Source organism: Oryzias latipes, chromosome 16 (assembly GCF_002234675.1).
Source record: "Oryzias latipes chromosome 16, ASM223467v1".
In the NCBI taxonomy this organism is placed as follows: Eukaryota; Metazoa; Chordata; class Actinopteri; order Beloniformes; family Adrianichthyidae; genus Oryzias; species Oryzias latipes.
In genome coordinates, this window is record NC_019874.2 from 7,759,774 (window position 1) to 7,780,802 (window position 21,029).

A 21,029-nucleotide genomic window follows, 5' to 3' on the forward strand; every position below is an offset into this window, starting at 1 on the left:
AAAGTCATAGAATTGAATAGGTAATGGCTAAACTAAACTGGGCATCCGTGCCCAGACCCTCCTTCGCAGTAAGGATGGTACTTGTGATGTTTTCGCCATGGACTCTTCGGAACATGGTCAGGCAGTCCGGGAACCAAACTTTACACCTGAAAAGAGGTTGGCCGTTGTACCTCTGCACCTCACCCACTGAAGCTTTGGTTCAGGGAAATATCTTAATCTACAGCAAAAATACTCATCCCTTCAGGATTCCACTGCCCTGTTTGGAACAATCAGTCTGAGTGTTTGTGACACTAGAGGCCCTGAACATCTCCAAAAGGGAACAAAAGAATCTGAACGGTCAAAGGATGACTGCTGCAGGGTGAGATGGAGGAAGCTGATTCGCTGTGTCAACCTCTGAAGGAAAGAGCAGAAAGGAAAAGAAGACCAACTTTAACCTCTTCAGACTAATATCTGAGCTAGCCCTCTACAGACGTGGTCACAGGGCCCCAGTTAAACAGAAGGTACTGTGGTGATCTATCCCAAAGTGTGAGGTAGACACCAAGTATATGATTGTAACGTTCACTACTGGCTTAATGATGTTTTATTAGTACTTTGATTCATTTTTAAGCATTATCTCCGGTGTTTCTTCGCTCATTGGATATAAAATAGACGACTTCTTTTCATTCTCATTGTTTCATTTGTAACGTTTTATATCATTTTTGCCGTGTGTTTGACTTTAATGGTGTTTTATAAACGTTTACAGAAAAAGTGCTACTGAAAAATTAAGTTGATTGATTGATGGTGACTTGCTGACACTGTGAACTCAGGTTTTTGTTGAGTCCGTCCACCATCCAATCAATCCACCCCAAAAAAGCTGAGCAGGAATAAAATCAAACGGCTCATTCTTCTGAATAGACTATCAAAAACATGTTTGTCTCCAGGCTGTGCATTAGTTTACTTTGGTTGTACAGTTGGGCTTTTAACAGGGGTATAATTTCCTTTTGAAACCAACCTCCGGGGGTATTTTAAGAAACTGCAATATTTGGGCTATTTGAACATTTGGAAATGGAATGTGGTTTAGGGTCACTTTTAGTTCTGCTGGGGCATCCTTTCAGCGGGGGACCCGCACGTTTTTATCTGTTCTGCTTTCAACTGCTGTCCCTGTAGGGGTAGTGTACATTTGAAACATGATGCTACTTCATGGTTTGAGCAAACCACAAACTTTTTTTCTGTACGGACACTTTGAAAACGATGTTCTCCACAGGGAACTTCTCAGCGGAGCCCAGCAAACACAATGCACCCCTACAGGTTTTTCTCGCCCCTCCAGCATGTGGTGAGAAAACACCGTCCATCACAGGGCAGGGCAGTGTGAGCCTCAAAGGTGGCCACTTCCTGTTATCATGAAACAGTGTTAAATGTAGAAGAAAGGAGACAGGTGGATGGAAACAATGACGCTCTTTTGGTGAATGTTGATCTGCAGCCAAACATTCAGGAATAAATGCATTCAGGTATTTCCCAATCCACCTGTCCTCACTCTTCCCAAATTACCAAATTAAAAAAACAGAATCTTTCAAATAACTAAATAGAGGTTAAAATCATTTTTCAGACTTCAGTAGCCCTTTCGGTCGTCAAACATTGACAACATTTGGTTATATTTAAAGAATATGAAGTATCTGGGAATGAAACTAGGGAGAGAGGTTAAACTAATGCTTTGGTAAACCTTGAGGCAATCCTACAGCAGACAATTATTTATCTGAACAAATGTAGACTCTGAGTGTGTGTGCTTCTGGTTACAGTGATATGAAAATCAGTGTTTTCTACTTAAAGAAAAATTGACAGTCAATCTTGTGCATCTAAGGACTAGGAGGCTCAGGTTTACCTGAACAGATTCTACTGTCCACTTTGACAAGAGTTGAGTGTCTGTATTGGTTTGTGGGCAGGCTTGTAAATCCTGTTTTGTCACATTGTAAACGTTCACATTCCTCCATATGGCAAAGGTCAGTACTTTGTCTTGGAGATCTCAACTGACTGAAAAACCAGAAAACAAAGTGTATGTACAAAGAAGACCTTTTGGATTGCAGAGTTTGTTTCCTGACAATAGAACGATGCAATATACAGATACTTTGGTCCAGATTCCAGCTCAGACGAGGAAAACAAAGACGTTCATGGATCTATTTGTCTGCAGGTGGATGCATCAGAATGGAGCGGAGCAGGGAGACTTTGGTCCACCCATGGCAGTTTTTATGTCACAACTGAGAGCTTTGTCAATTGTATTTGAAAAAAAGAAATATTCAGAAATGCAGATCAAATTTCTTCATATATGTCCTACTTCATGAGAAAAATGCCACAAGAACACGATAAAAACACCAAAAACAATATTCTCATTGTAGTATTTGAATCTTTAGAGTTTATCTTTAACTGGATTAATCCAAATCAACATTTTAAATAAAATTTAATTAATTTTGTTTTTATTAATACAGTATTTATGAACAGTAGTCTTGGCTTTTTTCACGTCCCTCATGGTTAAAAACCAAAACACCTTTACAAAAGGTAAAACCAAACGAGACAAGAGGATTTTCTAATATTTATATTGGTTCATCCCTCCCTTGCAATGCCCAAATCTGTAAAAAACAAACAAAAACCTTTATAATTTCTGCACTACTATCTGAAAGAGACAATATTTAGAAACTGAAGAGAACCTGAAAGAGCCTCTGGTTTCTCATCCTCACTTCGGCTATACTCGTAAGCATTCGTGAAATTACGACCGCAAAGACTTATGGGTTTGGATTTCCCACTATCCGGTCACTAATGGCGGAGGAAACACCGAAATTCCTTCTTTCCTACTGGACTCTGTTTTTTATTTATTTTTTTGCTGAATTTCTGTCGGTTTTGTTGTTGGTCCATTTAGTCACTTCCGGTCCATTTGAGCCTTTAAAAGTGTTTCCTTTGACTCATTTAAAGGGCGGAGTCGTTCTTTCAGCTGACCCGATGACCCACGGGATGCAGCGTCAGAATAGACACGCCCCATGACGTGGGGCGGAACCAGAAGTTTGTGTGCTGTAAACCCGTAAACTGATCAAGGTCCCGAACTTACAGACCCACGGAGCGGTTCTTCCTCCTCCTCACTCAGCTCCGGGTGAGTTCCTGCCGTGAGGGCTCAAACACAGGCGGGTTAAACCGCGGAACCGGTTCCGCCATCCCCGTCAAGACGATTAGAACTTCCTCCCGACAATGATCTCATGTGTTTTTCTCCGCGAGGAAGTTCGCCGGCGGACTGACTGACTGACAGGTGCGCGTGCGCTGCTCAGCCGGTGAACGTAAACACAGCCAAACTCTGAGGCGCGCGCGCTGCTGCCATCCTGTGGAGCCTTCATCAATAACTTTACCCAAAGGAGTCCTCCTCCTCCTACTGTGTTTACATTTTTTTCACATCTTTAGTTTTGATTAAATGTAATGTAAATTTTGTTTTGTCTTGTTTTTGTATTATTTCTGCTTTGATAGCTTGAAATAAACCATTTCCAAATCCACATCCAATGTCCTCCAGCAGGAGATCGAGAGGATCGTGTCCAAAACATTTGGATGAACATCTGCAACATCTGACAGGAGACGAGGTCTCAGAGGAGCAGCGGGCTGTGAGAGCACCAGCAGCTCCAGGTTTTCTGTGGATCTCACTACTGGATCCTGTGTCCTGCAGGTGCGGTAGCTGCTGAGATGGAGCCTTCATCAGGCTGGGATGGGCCTACCTTTCAGCCCCTGGTGGTGCTGGAGCTGGCGTCCAACACCCCACAGGAGGCCGTGGCCTGGCTGCTGAGCAGGATACGAGACGGCCAGCAGAATGGAGGTGTGGAAGGAACGTCCTCCTTTAGGAGCCGTTTTGGACTGAGCATTCATTCATCCATCCATTCATTCATTCGGTGTGATTGATCCTGCTGGTTCCCCAAGGTGCCGAGTTGCTGGTGGAGCAGTTGAGCCCGGGAGCAGCTGATGGTGGAGAAAAGGACAACCCCAACCTTTTTGTGGTGGGGGCGTCGTGGCAGAGGCTGCTTTGTGGAGCGGAGGACTGCGGCCTCTTTAAGGAGTACAGTGACGGCTCCATGAGGGGCTTCACCTGCGCCAACCAGCACAGGTTTAAGGGCTTCACAGGTAATTCACTGTTTTTCAGAGCCGGTGATCATGTTCATCACCCCAAACTGCACACAGTTCATGGGGCGTCCTTCAAAGCCCTAGCGAGAAGGCGTGGTCTCCTTCTCACTCCCGCCTTCTCACGGCTCAGCCCCCCCGTCTGGCAACCATGCAAAGTCCCTTCAGTCACCTGTCATTCCCGTTCTAGTGCTCAGTTTGATCAGCAGATCGTCTTGACCACGTCTACAGCATTGAGTTGCTGTCGTGTGATTGGCTGATTAGAAATCAATGAACAGTTGGGCAGGTGTGCCTAACAAAGTGGCTGCTGAGTGTAGTTGTCTGCTAGTGTCTGCATTAGAATGGAGCGGAGTAGAGAACTTGAGGGCCACCCATCATATTATCCTATGGCATTTCATGTCTGCCATAAAGTGAAAGGGTGTAAAGACAACTGAGTATTCAGGAACTGAGTGAGGAACCTTACAACCGCGCAGGCGCAATTCTAACCGAGCGACCCCGTATTTTACAACTGCAATCCTAACTGAGCCGTGATCCCGAACGGTCAGTTCTCCTTTGCAGCCTCACCAGGATTTGCACTCAGTGTTAAGGGGCGTTTTTTGTCACTTAACACTGAGGGCAAATCCTGGTGAGGGCGCAAAGGAGAATTGATCGCGGAGGATCAAGGCTCAGTTAGGGTTCTGTTTTAGTATGATTTAAATATAGAAATACTCAGAAATGCAATTTCTGAGTATAGAAATTAGATTAGATAACTTTATTATCCTGCAATGGGGAAATTCACTGTATCTGCGGCAGCAAAAAGGACATTCAGAAAGACATTCAAAAATACAGCAGCAAAAGGGACATTTACCAAAAGATGAAGTGATTTACAGAACAACGACAACATTATAGATAAAAGAGAAGAATATCTGCAAACAAACCTGCTTTTTATGACAAAGTTAATTACATTTAAACAAAAACTAAATAAGTAAAAAATGCACACCAAAAAAACAACCGTTAAAGAACAAAAACGATTGAAAACAAAAACAACTGCAATAAAAGTAAATAAATAGATGAAAAACCCCCGTGGGTATGTGGAGTGTCACCGTAACACAGTGTTGTACAGCCTGATGGCTGTGGGGAGGAATATTCCGCCGGTGGCTCCTTCTTCCACTGTGGGGGCAACAGCCTTGAGCTGAAGGAGCTGGTCAGCGCCTCTACAGTTTGGTGCGGGGGTGGGAGGGGTTATCCATGATGGATGTTAGCTTAGCCAACATCCTCTTTATATATGTCCATCATCGTCAATGAAAAATACAACAAGAACATGTTAAGAACACCAGAATCATCGTTCAGAGCACACATCCTAACGGGATGGTGTGCTGAAAACAACCGCGTCCTGAACACCTCCAAGACCAAAGAAGGTCATGGTGGACTTCAGGAGGTCTAAGAAGGTGGTACCCACCCCTCTCCTCATTCATCACATGGAACCTCACCTGGTCACTGCACACATCCCACCTGGTGAAGAAGGCTCAACAGAGACTCCTCTTCCTCAGGACACTTAGGAGGGCTGGACTCTCATCACAACTTCTAGAAAACTTCTACAGAGCCACCATAGAAAGCCTCCTCTGTCTAGGTGCTACGGTGTGGTACGGGGGCAGCACCGCTCAAGGCAGGAAGGACTTGTGGTGGTGAAACCTGCACAGAAGCTTGTGGGAGGACCTGTCCCATAACTCGACTCAGTGTACGACAGCCGGGTCCGACGGGGGGCTGGTCGTACAGCTGCAGACCCCTCCCACCCACCCGGGACACCAACTCTTTGTACCACTTCCCTCTGGAAAGAGAAACCGGACCTTCAGAACTGACACCAATAGACTGAGAAACTGCTTCTTCCCTAGAGCTGTGAAGTCCACCACCCCCTCTCCCACAGACTGAACATAACCCACTAACCCCTACCAATACACTGTGACATGCTCTGGTTGCACTTTAAATTTGTGTGCAATAATCGATCATATTTTACTGTACAGTCTTTCTTACTTGTGTGGGTATTTGTTAAAGAGCTACGCACTGTATGACAACAATAAAAAGATTCTGGTTTCATGGGAGCAGGTCTTTAAGGAGCAAAGAAGTGTTTTCGACATGTGACAGAGAGGAATGTTTGAGAGAGAGTCAGTACTGATGGATGTGGAGCAGAGGATCTGGTAGTTTTCCATCATAAAATGTCCTTCACAGTCGGATAACGAAGAGAATGGACAGTAATGATAGTTTTCTCTGCGGCCTGGTACCCAGTGACCCACAGACCAGTACCGTCCGCTACCCGGAGTTTGGACATCACTGGCCTGGAATGTGGCTGAGTTCATTCCTGATTAGTTTGGTTTTGTCGAGTTTTTGCAAAGATTGAAGTCTGCGCTTTGCTAGTAGTTTTCCTGAATGACAAAATGACAAAGATCCTCTCTGAGCAGCTCTCAAGCGTGTGCCATGAATGCCACAGCGGCTGTTTGCTCACAGACCTGCTCTGTCCTTTCAGGGGCTGGAGATGACTTCCTCAGCATGGCTGAGTGTCAGTACATCATCAAACACCAGCTGGAAGCTCTGCGAGCCAAAGATGAAACTCATGTTCCAGGATACAGCCAGGCCAAGCTCTACCCGGGCAAGTCCATCAGTAAGTCTGCAGCCCCCCACAACAGCCTCCATGGGAAATGCCCCCTGGTGGCCAATAAGCTGAAGTGGACCCTTGCATGTTGACTCATGAAGTGTCTCTTGCTTGAAAAAAAAAGAGATGGGTTTAGTTAAAGGTTGTTTCTCACTAGAACTAGGATGTCATTTGAGCCAAGTGGATGGGTGGGGTTCTGTGTGACAGATGTATTTAGCATATGGGGGCACATTTCTCCTCTTTGCACTCTTTGCAGCTAACAAAATCTGGGAATGATGACAAAGACGACTGTAGGAAGTGAAAGTGATGATGCTGTATTTTTACCTTCAGTTCGCAGATTGCAGTCCAAAGGAATCCTAGTGCAGATGTTTCCCCTTCATGACAAAGAAGAGCTGAAGAGACTTTCCTTCTCCTGGTATCGAACCGTCAGGCTGTCCCTTCAGCCTCTGGGTGGGTGGAGTCTCGTTTCTTCTGCTTCTGATTGGCTGTTGGTGGAATGCGGGACCCGAGTCACGGCTTGTTTGACCGTCATGTTTCCTTCATGCTCCTCTTCCAGATGCCATCAGACGTTACTTTGGGGAGGGCCAGGCGCTGTACTTTGGTTTTCTGGAGTACTTCACCATTGCACTGCTGCCCATGGCCGTCCTGGGTGTGCCCTACTACCTCTTTGACTGGGAGAACTACGACAAATATGTGCTGTTTGCTGTTTTCAACCTGGTGTGGTGCACAGTTCTGCTGGAGGTACGGACCCCGCCTCCACAGGCCCCCACCATGCTGCACCGCACCGCACACACCTGTAGTTCTGTGATGTCTTAGCATCCCTACAGCAAGTCTTGGTGTTACATGCAGGACACCAAGTTGATATCCACTCCAACAGCAAAATACCGTAAAGGTTTACTACATCCACGCCTGCAATCAAAGCTGACGGACTCCTATAACTAGTTTAGCTGTGGAGCTGTGCGTGCAGATGAACCAGAGTCCAAACACAAACATGAATGCAGCGATTAGCACACCAGCTCTTCCTTTGCTGCTTTAGGACATCCAAAAAAAGGATTACACCTCTTTATGGGGCTTTACATGTTTGATTGATAGAAGGAGAAATAAAACAATAACTTTACAATGGTTTCCACTCAAAAACCAAAAGTAGCTGGGATAGGCTCCAGCAACCCCATGACCAAAGGGATTCAGCGAGTTCTAAAGATGGATGGATGGATGGATGTCTATGCTTTGTGTGAAGAGCAAGGCTGACGGTCTAAATTGAAGGTTTTCTGCACTAACGGAACATAATAGTGAAAATGATCTCATTAATGGTGATGAGCCTCAGACAGACATTAGACTGATCTCTGTTACTGTCTCCCTCTTTCATTCTTCAGCCTTTAGACTTAGTATCAGTGAAACCGTCTTTGGCTTCAGAGTTTACTTATTTCTTTTAGCAGAAAGACACAAATCAGGAACAACTCTCTAGAAGCTAAACGCAGAGCGAGTTGAGTTGTGTCCGAGAACAGGATGCTGCACAACAGTAAAGACAGAGAATAAGCACCAGAACAATCAACATAGTCAAAGGTCAAAGGTTGCAGACCAGCCTTTGTTCTTTACCATTCAGAAAACATGCTAAGATTCCTGGGAAGTTCAGTCTGAAACCCAATCGCTGTACTTCTGTCTGTATTGTGTAAGAACTGAGATTAGGATTGTTTTCTGGAGAGAGCCTCATATCTCTTGGTCATAAAACGCTTCAGTTTGTGTTGGGAAGGATTATCTAGATGAAGGCGATCCTGAGGTCAGCAGGTCAAACTTGGAGAAAGACCCACATTTGACTGAATCAGTGAGCGGTCATTTCTGTCCCAATGGCTCCTGGTCCTTTTCTTGTCCTTCTTTTAGGACGGCTCACGTCTTTGCTCCACCTACTGCTGGCTGAGTATAAATGCAAGACTGGAGTAACAGATCAAACCCTCTCTTCCTCAGGTATGGAAGCGGTACAGTGCTACCTTAGCCTACTGCTGGGGCACACTGAGCAGGAAGAAAGCCTTTGAAGAACCTCGACCTGGCTTTCACGGCGTCCTGGGTTTGAACCCCGTCACGGGCCGCAAGGAGCCCGTCTTTCCCAGCGTCAGCCGCCAGCTGCGGATCTACCTGGTGTCTCTGCCTTTTGTGCTGCTCTGCCTGTACCTGTCTCTGTATGTCATGATGATCTACTTCCAGCTGGAGGGGTGGGCGCTCTCGGTGTACGACGAGGACCCCACCCTGTGGACAGAAGTGCTCACCTACATCCCCAGTATTGTCTACGCGGTGGTGATCGAGGCCGTGAACCTGCTGTACAGATACGCTGCTGAGTTCCTCACCGAGTGGGGTGAGGCGTCACGTCTGCTCCTGAACACGCGTCTGTCTCCAAAGGCAGCCGATTGGCTCGTGACCCGGGGGTCCGTGTTGGGCTGAGCTCTGTTCTTTTCTGTTTTTCCTTCAGAAAACCACAGACGGGAATCATCATACCAGAACCATTTGGTCCTTAAAGTATTAGTTGTGAGTGGAAGGAATTCCTTCTCTGGATCTCTGCCTCCGTCTTCACGCATCATTTTCCTGACATGTTTGTTTGTTTCAGTTCAACTTCTTCAACTGTTTCGCCTCACTGTTCTACATCGCCTTTGTCATGCAGGACATGCTGCTGCTCAGACAGGTCGGTCCACCGGGTTTTTGTTCTTTCCGCTCAACTATGGAGGGATTTTTGTGCCATTATTCCAAGCATAGCAATCAGTGATTGGTCAGACGTTCTTCCAATCACACACAAACCTGATCCAGTCTGTGATTGGCTGGAAGAATTTCTGACGCATCAACCTCCATGTCCATGTCTGTGATTGGCTGGCTTTCGTGGCACGTTTGTAATGCGGTTCCCGTCTCTGTTTTCCTGCACAGAAGACAGAGAATTTCTCCCCAGGGAAAATAGTTTTGATTGCAGTTACAGTGGTGGACAACATTGTTGGTAGCCCTCAGTTAAAGAAAGTAAGTCCACAATGCTCACTGAAAAGACTTGAAATGTTCAAAAGTAACAATAAATTAAAATTTATTGAAAATTAAATAATCAAAATCAGCCATTACTTCTGAGTTGTTGATTAACAGAATTATTTAAAAAAAAAAAACTAATGACAAAGGGCTGAACAAAAATGATATTCCCCATAACTTAATATTTTGTTGCCCAACCTTTTGAGGCAATCATTGCAATGAAACGGTTTCTGTATTTGTCAGTGAGCCTTCTGCACCTGTCCACAGGTATTTTGTTCCACTCCTCATGAGCAAACTGCTCCAGTTGTCTCAGGTTTGATGGGTGTCTTCTCCAAATGGCATGTTTCAGCTCCTTCCACAGATGTTTAATGGGATTCAGATCTGGGCTCATAGAAGGCCACTTCAGAATAATCCAACGCTTTTCTTTGAGCCATTCTTGGGGTTTTTGGCTGTGTGTTTTGGATCGTTGTCCTGTTGGAAGACCCATGACCTGCGACTGAGACCAAACTTTCTGACACTAAGCAGCACATTTCTATCCAGAATGCCTTGATAATCTTGAGATTTCATTTGACCTTGTACAACTTCAAGACACCCTGTGCCAGATGCAGCAAAGCAGCCCCAGAACAGAACTGAGCCTCCTCCATGTTTCACAGTAGGGACAGTGTTCTTTTGGTTGGATGCTTCATTTTTGAGTCTACGAACATAGAGGTGATGTGGCTTAGCAAAAAGCTCCAGTTTTGTCTCATCTGTCCAAAGGACATTTTCCCAGAAGCTTTGTGGCTTGTCAACATGCATTTTTGCAAATTCCAGTCTGGCTCTTTCATGATTTCCTTTAAACAGTGGTGTCCTCCTTGGTCGTCTCCCATGAAGTCCACTCTGGCTCAAACAACGATGAATGGTGCGATCTGACACTGATGTACCTTGATCTAGGAGTTCACCTTTAATGTCTTTGGAGATTTTTCTGGGTTTTTTGGATAGAGTTCCAACTATCCGTCTCCTCAATTTGTCATCCATTTCCTCTTCCGGCCACGTCCAGGGAGGTTGGCTACTGTCCCGTGGGTCTTAAACTTCTGAATAATATGAGCCACTGTCGTCACAGGAACTTCAAGCTGCTTAGAGATGGTTTTATAGCCTTTACCTTTACGATGTTTATCTATAATTATGTTTCTAATGTCCTGAGACAACTCTCTCCTTGGCTTTCTGTTGTCCATGTTCAGTGTGGTCCACACCTTTTCACCAAACAGCAACGTGTCTATTTGTCTCTCTTTAAATAGGCAGACTGACTGATTATGGGTTTATAAACAGCTGTGATGTCAATTAAAGGACATACCTGAGTTCATCATGACCCCCTGGGCAATTAGTTCTCAGTCTTTTATGGAGGTACCATCATTTTTGTCCAGCCCTTTGTCATTAGTTTGTTTTTTTAAATAATTCTGTTAATCAACAACTCAAAAGTAATGGCTCATTTTGATTATTTAATTTTCAATAAATTTTAATTTATTGTTACTTTTGAACGTTTCAAGTCATTTCAGTGAGCATTTTAGACTTTCTTTCTTTAATTGAGGGGTACCAACAATTTTGTCCTCCATTGTATTTTCGAGTTTCAAAAGAATTTGTCTGTTTTAGGTGCAAAATAATTTTTGGGGAACACAAAGGTTTTAAAGTTTTACACTCAAAACGGTGAGTGTTGCGCCTGAGTAATGGCAGGAAAATCCCTCCATACTTTATCCCAGTGTTTTTCAACCTTTTTTGAGCCACGGCACACTTTAACCTTGACAAAAATCCCGCGGCACACCAGCATCCGGTAAAAAAAAAAAAAACAGAAATTCATGGTCTGTAGTGATCGACAGCCCGCCCGCAATCTCACGTGCATTTTTGTGCTAATTGTGGCCGGAAAAGCAGGAAGTTGCGGCTGTTTTTTCTAAGAGATGAAATGAAAGTTAAATTAGAAAAATTTAGAAACTGTTTGTTTGTTGGGGTTTCAAGGCGTTTCGCAAGGACAACTCATTGTGCGCTGGGACACTGGCTCTTTAAGCCAATGCATCATGGGAGATGTAGTGTGAAAAGTGCCGAAAACTTGCAGAAAGACTGGCGTCTCTGAGATTTATTGTATTGTCCACTTGTTTCACGGTCTGACACCGGACTCTGTGGAAAGCTACACCGCTAAAGAAGAGCTTTAGCCGGTATTTTTGTTAGAACTGAGCGACTTTATCAGCAGAATTAAGAACAAGGAAGTGAAGACTTTAAGCACTTCTGATTGGTCAGACTGATGACATGTGATTAAGCCTTCAAGAATGATTGGTGGAGACAGTTAAAGGGACGGGACTTTTCCGCAAACTGTCATAGCTGCAGGGAAATCGCGGTAACGTAATCCTTATCAAAATGTCTTTAATAGAATTAAATAAACACAAAGAAAAAGTAATTTTAAGATCTTTCATATTCCTAACTACTCAGTGTTTTATCAGGGCCTGTTTGGATGAACAAAGAGCTGATATCCTGGAGATGGGAAATGTTTTTAGATCAGTGAATGATTAATGAGGGCAATTTCTCCACGGCACACTTGACCATCTCCCACGGCACACTAGTGTGCCGCGGCACACTGGTTGAAAAACACTGCTTTATCCGTTCTCTGCTTCTGCATTAAAATTGGTTTGTTTTTACTTTGAGTTTTGCATTTGAACTATTAGCCAGAACGATGTTGTCCTCATGAATGAATTTTGCACTTTCTAACTCTCTCTAGTCTCTCTCAATTCTCATAACAGTTCCAGGGTTTTTGTGTTTTTGGCAATTTTTTGTCACTGATTGTTGATTTCTGTCAATCCCGTAAGACTGACAGAAAGTTTACCGTAAAGAAAAGTTTTGGGTTTCCTGGTTTGTTGTAGCTGCACTGCAGTGTCTTCAGCTCATGTCCCACCAGGGATGTTTCAGGAACAGATTGCTTCTTGGCTAATTGTTTTTATTTTTATTTTTTTTGTGAAACTACAGAGATACACATTAATAAAGGCTTTCGCAGATTTGTTGAAAACAGTCTTTTTTTATTGTAAAATAGTGTTTCTCCTCCACCGTAGAGCCTGGCCACCCTGCTAATCACCAGCCAGGTTCTCAATCAGCTCATGGAAGCCTTCCTGCCTTACTGGCTTCAGAGACGACGCAACAAAAAAATGATTCGCAAAGTTCTGAGGCGAAGAGCCATCGAGGAAAAAGAGCTTCCTCTAGCAGAGCAGGTCCGACTGGAGGCTGATATGAGCACATACCTGGTGAGTCCAAGTACCTTCAGAAAACCAAAGGATTGTTTGAAAATAAAATGGACTTGTGTGTGTGTGTGTGCACCTCCTTCTGTGTAGGGAACATTCGATGACTACCTGGAGCTTTTCCTCTTGTTTGGATACGTCAGCCTGTTCTCCTGCATATACCCGCTGGCTGCTGTGCTGGTGGTGCTGAACAACATCACTGAGGTCTATTCTGATGCCTTCAAGATGTGTAAACTGTTCAAACGGCCCTTCGCTGACCCCGCTGGAAGCATAGGAGTGTGGCAGGTGGGGTTATTTAAAGTCTTACAATTCCAAAGTCAATGCAATTTGACTTTATATTAAAAAAAAACACTGCAGAAGCCTCAATCTGGATAAAAATAACACAAATCTGCAATAAGTAAGAGATATCATCGGATTTACCTACAGACCCAGTCCAATGAGAATGTCAGACCCCACCTTGACTTCTAAGTGGGAGAACTTCCAAAATCACATGTACTTCTCATTTTCCAAAAGTACCGTCTGTCAGTGAACATTTCAGCCGTTGTTTCATAATTTAACTGGAAATGTGACGTCAGTGTTCTTGGTAAGATTCTGAGTTTTCCGAATCGTTATTGAATTTCATTCACTCTCTTGGAGTACAGAGGTTCTGGAGTGAAGCAGGAGACTAAAGGGGGGCCGGGGGACCCCATATTAGCGGATCATCTCCCACAGAACCCTGCAGGGAACAAGATCGAGCGCCTTCATTAAATCCACATGTGGAATGGATTTACAAACTCCCTCTGTGTCAGGTGTAGAGCTGGTCTGATGACCTGGATGACAACAGCCCTGTTCCTCCTGATCAGAGGTTTGACGATTGGCTGAATTCTGAAGGAGACTTTCCCTGGGGGGCTGAAGTCTGATTCCCCCGTGTAGTTGGATTACTCCCTTCAGTCCCCCTTCTTAAAAAGAGGAACCATTGTATTCCAGTGCAGAGGCTCTGTCCCAGACCACCACACCCAGTAGAACACTGAAGAACCCCTCCAAAAGTCTCCAATAAAGCCGTGTTCTCCTTACTGTAAGCGTGTCCCTGACCTGGAGGCACAGGGCCACGACCCTTTCATTCACCAGAGTGCACCACACCAATGCACTGCCCCCTCACCGCAGGCACCTCCAGAGTGGAGGAGAGTCCGACCCCGCTTGACAAATTAGGTTTCAGAGGCCTCCCACACAAGCTGCCGGAGGCGGGGGACACCCCTGGACGGGTCGCCAGGAAAAGCGCTAACCCCTGAGCCTGGACTGAATCCCCCAAATCTGACTGGGCCGAGTCCATCCCAGTCCCACAGGAAGGGGCCCCGGTCACGTCAGTCTGGGTGACATTTTTTAGCATGCTCATCTAGGACCCGTCTGCCTCGGGATACCCTTTAACGAGCAACTGCCCCACATGGCATAGCCCCAGGATCACACAAGCCCTTTAATGGAGGTTTATAGGAATAAGAGGCTGACAGCATTTTTTATAATTCAATTTCATCATAAATGGAATACTTTTAGTCAAAGCTTATTGTTGTCACATCGCAACCATTCATGCTAATACTATTGCAGTTCAATGAAAGTAATGATTTTAAAGGTTATAAAACGTCCTTTCAGGCAGATTCAGGGCTGGAAAAGTTTGAAAATGGGAGTTTTTGTTCTAGAGGTTCTCCATTTGGAAGAGGGTTGAGTCCAGAGAAATGTGCTCCATTGCTGGAGTTTGTGACTGATTCTGCTCTTGTGTCGGTGCAGCTCGCCTTTGAGACCATCAGTGTGATTGCTGTTGTCACCAACTGTGCACTGATCGGAATGTCACCACAAGTCAAAGCGTACTTCCCTGAGTCGGCCACGCAGCTCATCCTATGGACTGTGGCCGTTGAGGTAACAGACATGAACACACACACACACATGTCTGCACATACACACACGCGCACACACACACACACAGCCACACACACACACGTGTCTGCACATGCACATACACATACGTTTAGACACAGACTTCCTAGTTCCTCTGCATTTGCAGCAAACACACGGGTTTGCATAAATGTGGAAGTTTACCATGCAGTCCACTACACTTGATGTAATTGTGTTACCATATTTTGCTGTGAAGACGAGCATTGGTGCATAAAGAATGGAGACCCTCTGAGGGACAAAGCCTGGGACAGTCTTTAAATTCACCGGGAAAACCTTTAACTCTCTTGTTCGGTGATTTGGGAAATAAAGGCAGACCGCCATGACCGCCGTGGTGCTGCAGAGAAGACATTGATAAAACACTCAACACAGACTCCTCATCTGACTCCTGATCGTTGTGCTTCTGTCTTTGCAGCATCTTCTGCTGGGGTTCAAATTCATCCTGGCCTTCCTCATCCCAGATGTCCCCAAACACATCCGGGTCAAACTGGCCCAAATAGAGTTTGAGTCTCTGGAGGCTCTGAAGAAAAAGGTGAAGCATCTCCTGGTGGTCTTTAAGCTACACAGAAAGGGTTCTGAAGCCTAAACCTTCCTTTGTGCTGAAGCGAAGACGAGTCTTAGAATGAAGCTTCAAAGTGTCTCCACCACGCTGCTCCTTCCAAGAACTCAGCACACCTAACACACCTTACCTGAAAGCCTCACTTATTTAGTTGTAATCTCTGATGTCTGATGGAGCGTGGACCTCAGCAGCTGCTGTTTATCCCACAGAAACAGCTGATCGAGCTGCAGGTCCGTCAAATCTGCTTGACAGACCAGCAGAGCCCATCAGACCCTTCTGACCAGTTTTGCCGTGGAAACTGCCTGACTGTATAAGAACTGGACTGAGTACCCCCCCCCCCCCATAACAGCTGTTATTCAGTCATTCTAGTGGTCAGAATAATCATTCTGGCTCTGATACTTTTTTAACATGTTCATAATAATTACATATTTTTGTAAGCAAAGTTATTCACGTTATAAACTGACCAGATGCCTCAGTAAATGCAGGTGGTCTAACGTTGATAATCGACAGATTTCGTGTGGGGGTGGGGCCCTGTAACAAGCTCACTTCTGATTGGCCAGCATGGTTGCCATAGAAATGATGATTCAGACCGACTCGGACCAATCACACATGGCGGCATCCGCATCGCAGAGAAATGGCGACTGCGTTTCCTTCCGGACGTAAACCATTTTCTATGGATGATGTCACACGCACAACCACCCCACCTGCACAGAGCCAACCAACACCTGCACAGAGCCAATCACAACACCTGCACAGAACCAACCACCCCACCTGCACAGAGCCAACCACCCCACCTGCACAGAGCCAACCACCCCACCTGCACAGAGCCAACCACCCCACCTGCACAGAGCCAATCACAACACCTGCATAGAGCCAACCACAAGACCTGGGGGGTATTCCAGAAAGCAGGTTATGCTAGCTCCCACGATAAGTTTGAGGCTAAGGAAGTTGATAACCTCAGCTTTTGGTTCCAGAAATGGAGGTATGTTTCAGGGTAGGTCAAGTTACCATGGCAACTCATGCTCTGAACATAACCTGGTCTGGAGCAGGTTTAGTTGAAGCTTAGTTTGTTTACAGAGAGGTGAAGCAGCATGGCGTGTCCATTTAAAGATGACTTAGTGGATGAAAAAGCTCAGATAATACTTTTTCCACCATGAGAGGATGATAAGATCACATATGGATGTTGGAAAGATAAACTTTTTTACTTTGATCTAACTTCATTATTTGCTTCAGTTAAGATAAATCTTTTTTTTGTTAGGTCACCTTAAAAATAACACGTAGTTTTCAGACAATTATTTTCCTTTCGTTCAAATTAATTCAATTAAGTAGGTGTAGCTTTGGTGCTGCCGTTAGATCGGCACCGCAAGGGATTCTGGGATATCATTCCCTTTGCCTGTCTGGACGGATTTGGGTTTAAGTGTGGGTTTTTTACAAAATGTCTTTAGTTGTATAGCTGTTTTACTGTGTTTTGCCGAGCTATTTTGTCCTACTATGCTTACGTCTCTGCACCATGAGTGAGAGTAAGGGAGAGGATGATGAGTTTAAATAGTACCCCTACCACCTAAACATGTTATGACAGTGATGGTAAATTCTTTAATGAATTTTTGCACTCCGTGCATTTTTTTCCCGTTCTTTTTATTGTTATAAAAATGAGAATATCTGCCGGCTCAAACTTAGACATATGAAAGTTCAAGAAATATAAGTAATTAAGATGGAAAAAAGATTAATGGAGTAATTTGACATTTAGTTAGATAAATACGTAAATTTGAGTTGTATAAACAATTATTGAGTTTGAATTAATTTAACTAAATTATTTAAATTATTTTTCAGCCATGTTACTTTTTTGATGGACTTGTAATTTTTTTCCGCCGTCATTAAAATCTCAGACTCCTTCTCACTTAAGCACAGCGCTTTTTTTTTTTTTTTCACCACGCGTTTCCATGGTGACTCCAGAAATCGGCGATCTATTGAGAATGTCTTTATGTACCGTGCGTTAACCCAGGGTTACCAAGTCGAGCGTAATTACGCCAACTCATATCCGGTCTTTTGGAACCGACATACCCAGAGTAAGCAAGTTCAGGCGGATTTCAGCCAGAGTTCAGGCTTAAAGTCAGGCTAGTTTAAACATGCTTCCTGGAATACCCCCCTGCACAGAGCCAATCACAACACCTGCAGAGAGCCAACCACAACATCTACACAGAGCCAACCACAACACCTGCACAGAGCCAACCACAACACCTGCACAGAGCCAACCACAACACCTGCACAGAGCCAATCACCCCACCTGCACAGAGCCAACCACACCTGCACAGAGCCAAACACAACACCTGCACAGAGCCAACCACAACACCTGCACAGAGCCAACCACAACACCTGCACAGAGCCAATCGCAACACCTGCACAGAGCCAATCACCCCACCTGCACAGAGCCAACCACACCTGCACAGAGCCAAACACAACACCTGCACAGAGCCAACCACAACACCTGCACAGAGCCAACCACAACACCTGCACAGAGCCAACCGCAACACCTGCACAGAGCCAATCGCAACACCTGCACAGAGCCAATCGCAACACCTGCACAGAGCCAACCACACCTGCACAGAGCCAAACACAACACCTGCACAGAGCCAACCACCCCACCTGCACAGAGCCAATCGCAACACCTGCACAGAGCCAACCACAACACCTGCACAGAGCCAACCACCCCACCTGCACAGAGCCAATCGCAACACCTGCACAGAGCCAACCACACCTGCACAGAGCCAATCGCAACACCTGCACAGAGCCAATCGCAACACCTGCACAGAGCCAATCGCAACACCTGCACAGAGCCAAACACAACACCTGCACAGAGCCAACCACCCCACCTGCACAGAGCCAATCGCAACACCTGCACAGAGCCAACCACACCTGCACAGAGCCAATCGCAACACCTGCACAGAGCCAATCGCAACACCTGCACAGAGCCAATCGCAACACCTGCACAGAGCCAACCACACCTGCACAGAGCCAATCACCCCACCTGCACAGAGCCAACCACACCTGCACAGAGCCAACCACAACACCTGCACAGAGCCAACCACAACACCTGAAGCCCTGCAGGAGTGAATAGCAGTGAATAGCATCACTGCTGTGAACTCTGGTGCAAACCACCATGACAGTTTTGTGTGGCAGGAGTGAACAGGTCCTGCAGACGGTACAAAGACCAAACCCCCACAGGTCAGAGGGTGGTGGTCTCAGCACAGGTGGGGGTGTTTGCAACCTGCTTCTGTATTTGCTCCTGACAGGAGGATGTACATTTGTAATGAGCATTATCCCCTCCTCCCTGGTGTACAGATACATGAGGTGTCAGGCGTCCAGAGCAGTGATCTCATGAACATGATCCTATCTGTGTTACAGAAAATCCTGGAGGCCTCTAAGCCTGATGCAGAGTAAGGAGGGGGGCGGGGCTCTCGTCTCGGATGAGGAATCACACCAACCGAAAGACGTGTGTTCTGACTGAACTGCACCCATCCGGGACTTTGGGACTGTTCTCGCTGGGATTAACGAAAAGGACGGAGGGATTCATCTGCTGTTACTTTACTGCAGGGCTGCGTGTGGAGGGTGGAGGAGGGGGGGTATAGGGGGGTGGGGGGTTGCTGGAGCACAATAACAAAATGAAATCCTTTCCCGGTTTGTGTTGAATGTAAAGTGGGGATGGGGGGTGAAGGGGGTGGGAGGGTCACCTCGATGGACGGGAACCTTCTGGACTGAACGCTGCAGAGCTGCAACGCGGCTGAAGCTTCTGCGACTCTGAAGGTCCCTCAGATCCCACCGGGGGAGGGGGCCAGCATGAGCATGTCCATTTTATCCTAATAAAGCTGCTGAAGTCTCCTTCTGGAGCTGAATCACATCTGTGACTGTTGTCGGGGTCTGACCTTCAAACCAGACGCCTGAAGGGTTGCGTTTTCCAGAACTCTGCCGGCTCCGTCCGGTTCTGTTTAATGAGACACTCCAGGATCCGTGTGAAGTTCTTCCTAAAAACAGGCGGTATGAACCGAGGACCTCCAGGAGCCTGTGTCTCTTCTGTGCTGTGATAGATTTTTGAGTCCACTCGTCTGTGAGCTCATCTGTAACTTCAGTCCCTCCGAAGAGACGTTTTTCCCCTCCAGGGCTCCACAGAGAGCAGAAGATGACCTCCCACCCTGTGGGGGAGGACGAAACGCTGAGAGGAAGATGTCCCTCTAGCCCTTGTGCTGTCTTGAGGGTCCAAATGACCCCACCCTTACACTGACACATTATCCCTAACATGACAAGGGTGGAGATGATTTCATGTCATCCATGGACGAAAAAAGACTCAGGGCATTGTCTTGTGGGGTCCAGATGACCCCACTCCCTACGTGAACGTGCCTCCAAGGCACGTTCACGTAGGGAGTGGGGTCATCTGGACCCCACAAGATAACACAAGGGCTAGTTTGGAACAATCAGAAGTTCCTGCAGGATAGAAGCACAATCATCAGAATAGAAGACAGGCAGAGCTTGAACCAGACTGGAGTGTGAGCAACAACCAGAGACGTTCTCCAGGTGTAGATCAACTGATGGCTGAACCGACCTGAAGATGCTGCTGCTGCTGTGTGTGTGCTTTTCTCTCTCAGATCACACATGCATCAAAAACCACAGTGCTTTGGTCCTCCACACATTCACCTCGCACCAGCTGGGTGTGCAGTCATGAAAAGGCAAGAGCCAGGGGAGCATCAACTGTTCTCAGTTTCAGGGTTCTAGACACATGCTTGGAAGAACCCAGGATGCTGATTGTTGGGGCAAAGGTCAAACCTCTGGTTGAAATCCCCTGGCCTTTGCAAACCATGCTTGTGAACGATCCATGACACGGTCAGGTCTCAGCTTTTCCAAAGGAGGCGGAGCTTGCTGTAAATTCTGCGGAGGGGCCGGAACTTTTGCACACGGCCTTATTTTGTTTTCTGTTATTCTGAAATGGAAATAAAGCATAATTTTTTTGGGATGTATTATGAGGATGACTCATCTGATGGCTTATGAAGACTTCTTCCATTTTTCCTCAACTTATTTTTGCACAATAATAGAACGTTCTACCGGGTGGGGGGGGGGGGCAACCTTTGATCCCCACTGTACAAAAACACTATCACCGTTTATATTTTCATGATAATCTTGTGATCAACACTTCCTGAAGTGTTGAGATAGAGCATAAAAAGTTCTCTTTTTCATCAATTCTTATGTAACCCTTGTGCTATCCTAGGCACTTTAACATTGGGAGTGGGGTCATCTAGACCCACTAGACAGTGCGCTGAACCTTTTTTCTTCAATGATTTGTGATCTTCACTGGTGTCCATGGATTACATGAAACCTTTCCACCTTTATCATGGTAGGGAGAACACATCAGTGTAAGGGTGGGGTCATCTAATAGAGCACAAAGGTGTGTGGAGTAATTTCCCCTCCATTACATGTTACAGCGAGGCAAAGAGCGCAGTAAGACGGGTGTAGGCCTGGGCTGATCGACACCGCCCAGGCTTTCCCTGAGCAGCTGCTCGCTGAGAACCAAGAT

General features: G+C 45.8%; 1 protein-coding gene across 5 annotated transcripts; it reads left to right on the top strand.

The window, feature by feature from the left end:
* The first annotated feature begins 2,781 nt into the window (after positions 1 to 2,781).
* Positions 2,782 to 19,364, top strand: ano10 (anoctamin 10). Of its 5 annotated transcripts, none has more exons than XM_023964222.1 (15): positions 2,782 to 3,268; positions 3,527 to 3,590; positions 3,674 to 3,820; positions 3,922 to 4,122; positions 6,620 to 6,754; positions 7,076 to 7,195; positions 7,302 to 7,486; positions 8,708 to 9,092; positions 9,207 to 9,262; positions 9,342 to 9,416; positions 12,808 to 12,996; positions 13,084 to 13,275; positions 14,749 to 14,877; positions 15,326 to 15,442; positions 18,872 to 19,364. In XM_023964222.1, the coding sequence occupies exons 3-15, from the start codon at positions 3,691 to 3,693 to the stop codon at positions 18,905 to 18,907; spliced, it is 1,950 nt and encodes a 649-aa protein (XP_023819990.1). In that variant the 5' UTR covers positions 2,782 to 3,268; positions 3,527 to 3,590; positions 3,674 to 3,690; the 3' UTR covers positions 18,908 to 19,364. The 5 variants fall into 5 exon arrangements, with proteins under 5 accessions (XP_023819990.1, XP_023819993.1, XP_023819992.1 ...); XM_023964225.1 differs by having other exon boundaries at positions 2,782 to 3,115; positions 3,524 to 3,590; XM_023964224.1 differs by having other exon boundaries at positions 2,782 to 3,115.
* Positions 19,365 to 21,029: the final 1,665 nt, after the last annotated feature.